The 10,406-nt window shown below is 47.2% G+C and overlaps 1 protein-coding gene across 3 annotated transcripts; it reads right to left on the minus strand.

Moving 5' to 3' along the window:
- Positions 1–1,516: 1,516 nt before the first annotated feature.
- On the minus strand, positions 1,517–10,254 carry CENPL (centromere protein L). Of its 3 annotated transcripts, none has more exons than XM_053391217.1 (5): positions 10,127–10,254; positions 8,752–8,934; positions 7,796–8,041; positions 6,545–7,087; positions 1,517–1,655 (listed from the first exon to the last, which is right to left on the minus strand). In XM_053391217.1, exons 2-5 carry the CDS (start codon positions 8,782–8,784, stop codon positions 1,587–1,589), a joined length of 891 nt encoding a protein of 296 aa, XP_053247192.1. In that variant the 5' UTR covers positions 8,785–8,934; positions 10,127–10,254; the 3' UTR covers positions 1,517–1,586. The 3 variants fall into 3 exon arrangements, with proteins under 3 accessions (XP_053247192.1, XP_053247193.1, XP_053247191.1); XM_053391218.1 differs by having other exon boundaries at positions 10,123–10,236; XM_053391216.1 differs by having other exon boundaries at positions 10,041–10,161.
- Between the last annotated feature and the right edge of the window lie 152 nt (positions 10,255–10,406).

The following is a 10,406-nucleotide window of genomic DNA, read 5'->3' on the forward strand; positions in this document are numbered from 1 at the left end:
GTGGTACTATTACTTCAGTGATCTGGACACTGTACTGTTGATGCAACCTAGAAAAGCATTAGCTTTTTTTACTGCATCATCACACTGTTGACTCATGTTAAGCTTGTGGTATACCAAGACCCCTGGATCCTTTTCACAAGCCAGTTGTACCCCATCATATTTGAGCAGACAGTTCTTCCTGCATAAGCGTAGAACCTTACATTTATCCCTATTGAAATTCTTGTTTAAGCCTAGTTTTTCACTCTGCCCTGCCCCCACACTACGTTACTGGTTAGCAGAGGTTGGCCCCAGGTGCAGTTCTGAGGGGCACAAGCTGGCACAATGTCCACACCCTGCACTCCTGTGCTGGCCAAGCCCAGTGTCAGCAAAGCCACCCAGCTAAAAATAGGTGGCCACCGGCACTGGCAGCCATGTGCCTCATGGGCTCTGTGCACACACCCTGGCACATGCCTCCATCCCAGCTGCCCAGTCCACCGGGGGGGCACATTACTTGTCCTGCCCCAGCAACCCATGCTATGCCACTGCTGCCAAGGTCCTACTGAATTCCGATTCTGTCTTCTGCAGCATTGGCTACCCCTGCCAGTTTGGTGTCATCTGCAAATTTGATGAGCAACTCCTCAATTCCTTCATCCAAGTGGTTTATAAAGGCATCGAACAATGGGCCCAGGACAGAACCTTCCAGCATCTCACTTGCCACTTATTTCCAGGATGGTGATGAACCATTAGTGAGCACTCTGGATTTGTCAGTTTTTATTTTGTCTGTTAAGCCTAGAATTTTGTCTCTCTTCTCCATAATCTGCCTCAGTTCTCAGACTATCCTAGGCTCCAATTATCTAGGGCACCCTTTCTCAACCTTAGGTCCTCAGATGCTATTGGACTACAACTCCCATCATCCCTGACCACTGGTCCTGCTAACTAAGGATGGAGTTGTAGTCTAACAGTATCTGGGACATAAGGTTGATATAGGCCATCTATACATTTTACCTCTTTGTCTTGACTGTAATACATATGGTTTCATTTGTAATCTCAAAATCTCCCTGAGCAGTTTGATTGGGACAATAGAATGAATGTCCTTCATACTAAATTACTTGAGGCCCAATATCACCACCCAGCTTGCTGAATTCAGTGCCCTCTCTGACATACACAGCAACACCACCTTCAGTACATCCTTTCTATAATGTTCCTATAAAGTTTATAACCAGCAATAACCATGTCCCATGGCTTCCTTCATTCCACCATCCTCTAAGCCGAAACACTCCAGTTCATAAGAGGTACTGTGGTCAAAGAAAGAGCAGCATAATCACTTAGTACCATACTCACATAAATCACTAGTCAAATATAATACCATATTTATTATTTGTAGGGTTATATAGTTTAATGTTCCATATTTTCAGGAAGGTGTAAGACTTTTTAGGTGAAGTTAGATGTTTGACCAGAAAGGTAAAAATGCTCTGTACAAACAGCACATCTGAGCAGAGCCTAAGTGAACAGTCAGCAAGAATAAGACTCTCTCTCACACACACAAAAGTCATATTTGTATTGGATATACTTTCTACAGCAAAAGCATAGATGGTACAACACTTAAATCATATTTTTAAAACTGCCAGTTCTGTTAGGAATGCCATCAATGAAATCAGATGTTGAGCATGAAAAATCTGCAAGAAAGAAATTGGAGAATGTTTAAAAAAGTTGCAGCAGGATCAAAACAGGATAAAATAGTTTATTCAATGAAGTATTTAAGCTAACAAATGTCAACAGCCCATATAAACCAGCTTTGTTTAATCTACATTGTCTGAAGTCAATCTGAAAAGCCAAACTTTCCTGTTTTATATACCTGGAGAGGTATGAAAGGGGTGAAAAGGAAAGATGATGAAGAAGAAAAGATCCATGGCTTGAAATTGAAACCACTAGAACATAGGGGAACAATGGAAAGCCTTCATTTCCTTTTTCAGAGGTATAAGCACAATACTTTTCAAAGCAGCATTTTAGAATATTGTTCAGATGCCAATTCACATCAGATGTAAAGTCACTTGGTATCTATGTGATTGCTGTGTTTCACTGGATTACTAAAGCTTGTGTCCTAACTTGTCTTCCCAAATAGAATGGAAAGAATTATGCAGAGAATAAGGCTTTCCTAACTCCTTCCCTTGGCAGCCCCTTGTACCACTCAAGGGTGCAGCAAATCACAAGAGCAGCCACCGGCAAAAATCATGATGTAGGGAAAACCCTGAAGTAAGCCAATGCCTCTACATGGCTCCATCCTCATTTCAAACATCATGATATATCAATATATTGCAATGTTTAGCTGGTGATATACTGTGAAGTTGAAAACCAGATATCGCCGAACCCTAGAGCCTGCTCTGTGGTTTGCTGCCCCCAGCAGGAGGCAGGGAAGAGCTGAGCCAGCAGAGCAACATACAAAAGTTGGCTTCATGCGGTTTATCATCAGGGCAGATATTTTGAACCGGTTATCACAGTGTGGATTTCAAACCGGCTTTCAATGATATATCACTATATAGCCCAGGCCTGATCTCAGCAGGAAGTGATCTGACCATGACAAGGGACTGATGTCAATACTCCCTACTTTCATATCACCCTCCTCCTGCCCAGTTGATAAAGCAATGTTCAGTGTGGCCTGCCACATGTGTTGGGCTAGTGACGTGCTGTGACAACCCCATGGTCATTATGGCAGCCATGATGAAGTCCTAAGCCACCCCAAAGCCAGTTGCCTTGGCATGGATGTTGAAGACCCCAGAACTAGCATTCTGGGAGTCCTCAACACTTACCGTATTTTTCGCTCTATAGGACGCACTTTTTCCCCTTCAAAAATGAAGGGGAAATGTGTGTGCGTCCTATGGAGCGAAGACACCATAGCCCCGCGGCCCTCTCCCGGCTGGAGAGGTAACGCGCTGCTATGGCAGGAGCCTCCATAGCCGCGCGTCACCTCTCCAGCCGGGAGAGCGCGCGCGGAGCTAAAGCAGCCCCCCGCGACCCTCTCCCGGCTGGAGAGGTGACGCGCGGCTATGGCAGGAGCCTCCATAGCCGCGCATCACCTCTCCAGCCGGGAGAGCGCGCGCGGAGCTAAAGCAGCCCCCCGCGACCCTCTCCCGGCTGGAGAGGTGACGCGCGGCTATGGCAGGAGCCTCCATAGCCGCGCGTCACCTCTCCAGCCGGGAGAGCGCGCGCGGAGCTAAAGCAGCCCCCCGCGACCCTCTCCCGGCTGGAGAGGTGACGCGTGGCTATGGCAGGAGCCTCCATAGCCGCGCATCACCTCTCCAGCCGGGAGAGCGCGCGCGGAGCTAAAGCAGCCCCCCGCGACCCTCTCCCGGCTGGAGAGGTGACGCGCGGCTATGGCAGGAGCCTCTATAGCCGTGCGTCACCTCTCCAGCCGGGAGAGCGCGTGCGGGTCTAAAGAAGCCATAGCCCCGTGACCCTCTCCCAGCTGGAGAAGTGACGCGCGGCTATGGCAGGAGCCTCTCCGCTGCACCTTTCCGCTGCTCCCTGACCTGCTCTTTGGGGCTGGTGGTGGGCTTCCCCCCGCCAGCCCCAAAGAGCAGGTCGAAAGGAACCTGAAGCCTGGAGAGCGAGAGGGGTCGGTGCGTACTGACCCCTCTAGCTCTCCAGGCTTCCAAGGTAGCCGCCTGAACGCACCTTAAACGGCACCTTGTTTTAGAGCGGGAAAACAAGAGGGGGAAAATTCTCCCACTCTCTGCGCAGCGCCTCCTGCCGCTTCACTGAAGGGGCGCTGGGCAGAGAGCGGAAGAATTTTTCCCCCTTGTTCTCCCCCCTCTAAAACAAGGTGTGTCCTATTGTCCGGTGCGTCCTATGGTGCGAAAAATATGGTACTCTGAGACCAGCCGTCTGCTCAGGCAAGCAGACTGTTGGGTAGGGAGTCCGGTGGAAACCAGAAGAATCCCTATTCTGTCCTGATTGCCCAACATCAGGACCAAACCTCTAGATTCCCCCTGCTAACTGGACAGAGCCTGCAGAGATGGAATCTCTACAGACCACAGCAACTCCCTCCCTCTCCCACCCTCAAGCTTGTCATTGATGCTGCACAGAGTACCCAGCTGGGCACAGTAGGTTACACCACCTCCACCCTCCTTAACCACCCAATCTTAGTGATACAGACCAGATCAACCTCCTCATCTATAAATCAGATCGTGTATGAGGGAGGCCTTACTCAGAGTCAACCTGATATTTAGCAGCAGCAGCAGCAGCTGCTGCAAACCTGAGGGCTGGCTGATAGGATAACCTTATTCCCTATGTTGGAGGAGGGGCTGGCACATGGCATCTCCCACACCATACCTCCCCCTACCATGAACCACTGCAGTTGGGGTCCCCCTGCTCAGTTCCTCTCCTCCCAGACATATCTCCCCTCCCTCAATGAAAACAAACCAACACAAATTAAAAACTGTGAACCCACTAAGAACAATACCCCAGCCCATTATTTGGAGAAATGGCAGCAACACACTTTATAATAGGAATCAGCTACTGGTTGCCTGTGGCTCAATATGCCCCCTACCCTGCAACCCAGTCTTTGATGCACACACTTTGTTCTGAGTGGCCAAAGTATTATTCAATATGCTCCCCAGCCCTGCCACCCTTCCAGGCCTTTCCCTACTTAGAGAAAGATGGATGGCAAAGAACTGGGAAAGGTAAGAAGGGACAGATGCAAAAAAACATTCTATTCATGTGCCAATAATTGAGCCATTGCATAAAGGAATGCAGAAAAAATTAGTATCTCCACCCCCTATAGCTAGGGAATAGGTAGAAAGGGGCCAGAGGCACAAAGTAGTTGTAGGGTTTCTACTTCTCTTGAATGCTCACTTCCAATGCAGAAAGGGAGTAGTGTGTGTGCTAGACCTGCCACCAAGCTTCTTCCTAAAGTATAAATGGCCAGCTGGTAAAATCAGCTGCAAAGTGTTTGAAGTCTACATTGCAAAATGTATGCCTCAAATATTCCTTTAGGACACTCATAATTTGTCACTACCAGGCTAGTATCAATTTTGGGTGAGATCAATCACCTGCCAAGAGCAGTATTCAAAATTAGCCAGGCATTTTGCACCTGGCTTTTGACCACTTGCGACCAAGTGAAGTTGCCTGGGCGCCAGGATGGTGCCTGACATCTCCACCATCTGGAGATGCATGCCTGGGGGGTCATTGGATCTAGTCTGTTTTCACACACTAATACTCCATCCTGTAGAATTCTATCAGTTATATTTTATCTGCACAATCAGAATGAATTTCTGAAACCAAAATGCTTTTTCTGTACAGCCTGAGCAGCAGTCAGCATTAAGAAACAGAGGTCAGAATAGGCCAATACAGTGGTACCTCGCAAGACGAAATTAATTCGTTCCGCGAGTTTTTTCTTCTTGCGAGTTTTTGGTCTTGCGAAGCACTGTTTCCCATAGGAATACATTGAAAATCAATCAATGCGTTCCTATGGAAACCGCCTTCAGACCAGGTCCGGGGACAGTCTGTCCCCCGACCTCTTCTGAGGGCTGGGGGGGGGGGGACAAGGGCTTTTCTTCCCACCGCCAGCCTTCAGAAGGCTGTTCTGAAGGCTGGCGGTGGGAAGAAAAGCCCTTCTCCCCACCTCCCGCACCGCAAGCTCCGGGGACAGGAGGGCTTTGCTGCTGACCGCCAGCATTTTAAAAGCCCCCGGGACAGCGGAGGTCTTCTGAAGGCAGGCGGTAGGCGAAAGTCTTTGCTCCCCCCCGCCTGCCTTCAAAAGCCGTCCGGGATAGCGGAGAAACGCGCTGCACTTCTCCGCTATCCCGGGAAGGCAGGCGGGGGGGAGCAAAGACTTTTGCCCCCCGCTGGCCTTCAGAAGAGGTCCAGGACCTCTTCTGAAGGCCGGCAGTGGGCGAAAGTCTTTGCTCCCGACGGCCAGCATTTTAAAAGCGGTCTGGGATAGCGGGAAAGCGCAGCGCGCTTCCCTGCTATCCCAGACCGCTTTTAAAATGCTGGCGGTGGGGAGCAAAGCCTTTTGGCCCCCGCCGGCCTTCTTGGACCTCTTCTGAAGGCCGGAGGGGGGCGAAAGGCTTTGCTCCCCACCGCCAGCATTTAAAAGAGGTCCCCGGAGATTTCCCTATGGGCTTTCTTCTTGCGAAGCAAGCCCATAGGGAAATTCGTGTGGCGAAGCACCTCGAAAAACGGAAAACTCTTTCTTCTTGCGAGTTTTCCGTCTTGCGAGGCATTCGTCTTGCGGGGCACCACTGTATATATGTATGTGGGCTGTCCCTGGAGCAAGTGACTTTTCTTCTTTAAGTACTCAAAGCTCTTAGCCTAGCTCAAAGTTGTCATCTGAACGAGCCTGATGCTTAACTAAAAATCAATCACAGTCAGCCCATCATTTGAAAATTAGACTGCAGAGCCATCTTGCCCAAAAATGGCAACTAGACATTCCATTTTGGCAACTGTAGCCTTGGTTTAAGGAGCCATTTGTCCCCTAACTTATAAATCTTTAAGTTTCTAATACTGGCCAAGAGTGACGGTTATTTTAACTAGTTGTTAGTGGTAAATGAGCTAGGCACCATACCTTTATTTTCCCAACAGAATGGGCAGAACCTACTGATGTGGAGACTTTCACCAGTATTGTGCCTGACAGGTAGATCTTGAAGTGTCTATGGAAGTGGTTGTAAAGGCACGCCATGAATAATTCCACTTCTTCTTGCCTGACTTCTCCTGGAGTGCTGTGGATTGAATCCCAAAGGGCTTTTGCATCTTCAGGATGGATAGAATAGGAAATATCCAGAGGGTAAGCTGTGCCAAGTGTAGAGAAAGTCAGCTCTGTTGGAACCGTAGGATTTTCCATAGGGCACCCAGTCCACATTGCAGCCATCCAGGAAAGACTGATAGGGGTGATGTGCAAGGGGCTCAGACAACAGTCAAAGGTCTGTTGAAGCCAAGTTTCTACAAGGACCGTGAGAGCCTTTGCCCCATTCACAAGGAACAAGGGCAAAAAAGTAAACTCCTCATCAACAATCTCAAAAAGGTCATTTCCACCAGTACAAGTAAACCAGCCCATCCACACCACTTTCTCTTCTGCATTTTTAGCTGCCACCTGAGGCCTTTTCGTGATCTATGGGAAATACATAAATACACCAATTATGCACATATTGCAACTATACGAAATGGCTTGAGTCAACACAATTTTGGAAACCAACTCCTGCAATTCATTTGTTATGGTAAGGAAAAACTAGGGGAAATATACTGACAGCACTTAAACTCTCAACAGTTCTTCAACAAATGTGCACCTATCACTTTGATAGTACTCTATTCACAGCCATGGACAACTATGCATGTTTTCATGGAAAACCCACTGAATTAAGCAAGACTTAATTCCTTGCCTGGACAAGGAAGCCTTTTTGAAAGTGCAGATCCAACTGGATCCACACTTTCAAAGTGCCAGGCTCTGCATGGCATAGCGTCTCTTGCATGATCAGTTTGGGATTCATGGGTCTGAGACCCAATGGTCACATGAAGTGCAGCCAGAGGCTTCCTGTGCCTGCAGGCTACCTACTTTTAAGAATTGCTCTGTTACATTTTTTCAGAACCACTTTTCAAGAGGAATGGCGCAATCAAGACTGGGTGCAAACCATCCAGTGATTGACTCACCACGAACTGTAGCCATGATTCCCTAGCATCCAAAGCAAATCAAATTCATTTAATAACACTAAGATAACAGTAGTGGCATACTAGTGTATTTTCTAGACCCAATACAATAGTATTCTTCAATATTGTTAAGACAAACCCATAGGTATTAAAATATTGGGACTATAGTACCTACTTGAATGAGAACTGCATCTGGTTCCTGTTCTGTGATTTTCAAAGCTGAGAATGAAGAGAACGTCACTTTAAATTGAAGTTCATATTCAATTTCCACAGGTCTCCTTTGACTTTCAGTTGCAATAAAGCGACTCAACTGTCTAGAATATTCTTTCAGCTGTCCATAAGAGAATTTGTACAGAGGAGTGACAGCGTATAAAGTCCACTGCTTACACAGAAGCAAGCTTATTTGAGGATCAGCATTTCCCTGGAATGTGAAGAACAGTTTTAGCTTCCTAGGTGCAGGCAAGTGGTGTCCACACTTTCCAACAAAAACACCAAAAACAGAGCAAATATCACTATGAGCAACTTTTTGGATGTGGTTCATCCAGTTCTCAGGACAGTCTGCAACTAATTTAATAGCTACAACACACCCCCTACATCACCAGTCTAAAGCTTTCCCAATAACACCATTTAGAGGTTCAGGTCCTCTTCAACCTATTTCCCCTCTGCTACCTTTTATGGCTAGAATATATAAGCTAGAACAGATGAAAGGGCCCTGTAAAATAAGTAGTGGACTAATGCAATAAGGGAGAATATAATTTACCATATAAAATCAGGTCTTATTAAAAGAAATTCAGATGGTAAAAATATGTCAATCCCTTGGCCAACATTAACTTTTCAGGAGATAGGATCAAAGTTTTAAGACACTTGTAGTAAGTTGTTCTCTCTCTCTCTCTCTCTCTCTCTCTCACACACACACACACACACACACAGAGAGAGAGAGAGAGAGAGAGAGAGAGACGATATATTCTAGGCAGGGCAATATTACTGTAATTTCCTTTCCAAGTTGTCCTAGAACTATTTCTGAAAGATTAACTATTAGCTACCAGAGGTTTTTTTTTCCTTTGCACCAAATTAAAAGCTACTTCATTTTGCAATATTTTTCCAGCTATACCAAGCTCACCAAAGGATTACCTGCAAGTGAAGAGTTTGTTGAATCATTCTCATAGCTGGGGTCTGACTAAACAGGTTTCGTCTGAGGGATACAACATGTCTTGAAAGATGTGCAGTGTTAATGATGTTCACATCATGATCTACAGTTTTTTCTCCAAAAACAGAAAGTGTCCTGTAGTCGCAAACCCTCGTATCTTCCACATGCTGAATCAATCAATAGGCAAATCAATAGGCAAAAAGGAACAAAAGTTAAAAACTATTTTATACAAAGTAAAGAAATGCTGGTGATCATTTACTCAGCATGACAAGGACTCACATGAAGGCAAGCCAAGATATTTGGGGGTGGAAGTGGGCACTAAGAAACCCTGTCGAATACTAGAATAATAGTTTGCAAAGAAATCTGAGGACAATCTATTTCTCTCATTATAGATACAGATTTTAAAGAGAACAAAATAAAAACAGCACCACAAGGATTTGGTAACACGAATCAAGCTATACCTTCCCTCTACACAGCACAGGACTGGCTACCTTCCTAGTGTGCTTTAAACAGTTTTGTTTAACTCAGCATTTTGTCATCCCCCCTCCCCGAAAGGAGCGCCTCTCCTCACATCTGCCAACCTTCGGAATCTGAGTTCTTCAAGGGAGGCTTGTCCCGTGGTTCTGCCAACAGCTGAAGCCCCATCATGTCAGGGCCTTCCCTGTGGTGGCACCCGATTGATTGGCAAAATCCCTTCTCTTTGGCAGCATGGCCATCTCCCTCACCAATAAACTTTTGGCATCCGTGTAACATCATCTTATCTTTTCACACAGGCATTTCAGTCAGAAGTGCAAGTCAAGTCTGGCTGCCTGTACACATCTCCATGTCTATTGCAGAACTGTTTTTAGATATTGTGGGTGAGTTTCTCTCAGAGCAGACCTACCAAACTGGCTTCCTTATTTGATTTGATTTTTATTAAATTTATATGCCACCCTTCACCTCAAGATCACAGGTGGGTTTTACGGCACGAAAGCACATAACAACAACACCATAAAGCAGCCGGGGGATATTATAGGAAGGGCAATAATATGAATTAATGTGGACCAAGCCAAAGCCCGTTGGTTTCAATGGGCAAAACTCGGTCGGATAATTAATTAAAATAAAACACTCGACGGCACCGGGTGGGGATTTGCATAACTCGTTTTAAAAACCGAAAAACAAGAAACCCCAAAACAATATCCCTGCACAGAGAAATGGACCGCAGTTGCCGCCTCAGGCAAGCCTCCTCTTGCAAAGGTAACAAAGGCAGCAGCTCGAAAGCCCGGTGCTTTACCTGTCGCTGAACCCTCGCCATCCCGGGGCCGAGACCTCCCTCTTCTCCACCCGCCCGCTCCCAAATAACGGAGCCAACCAACCAACCAATCAACGGCTCCCCTCAAGGCGGCGGGCGATTTAAAAATAGAGTTTAAAAAGCCGCCTTCCAGCAGCCAGTTCGGCGCCCGCTCGGGACACTCGCTGATTGGCTTCTCCTAGGAGGCCCCGCCTCCCCCGCTCGACGTCGCCTCGGGCCTGGAAAAGGCTCTGCCGAGGGAGGCGGTCCGAAGCTCCTTGCCCGAAGTAAGGATGGCGGTTGCTAGCTGCGCCAATGGCCGCGAGGGGTCGGTTCACGTGACCACGCGCGGGGGCGGGGCCTGGCCGT

Source organism: Podarcis raffonei, chromosome 6 (assembly GCF_027172205.1).
Source record: "Podarcis raffonei isolate rPodRaf1 chromosome 6, rPodRaf1.pri, whole genome shotgun sequence".
NCBI classification, from domain to species: domain Eukaryota; kingdom Metazoa; phylum Chordata; class Lepidosauria; order Squamata; family Lacertidae; genus Podarcis; species Podarcis raffonei.

Excerpts from the sequence above, each read along its gene's own strand:
- CENPL (XM_053391216.1), bottom strand. The coding sequence starts at position 10,061 with ATGGCGAGGGTTCAGCGACAG. Across the intron at positions 8,042-8,751 it reads AACAAACTCTTCACTTGCAG|GGAAATGCTGATCCTCAAAT; the intron begins GTAATCCTTTGG and ends TTCACATTCCAG. Across the intron at positions 7,088-7,795 it reads CAGATGCAGTTCTCATTCAA|ATCACGAAAAGGCCTCAGGT; the intron begins GTAGGTACTATA and ends TATTTCCCATAG.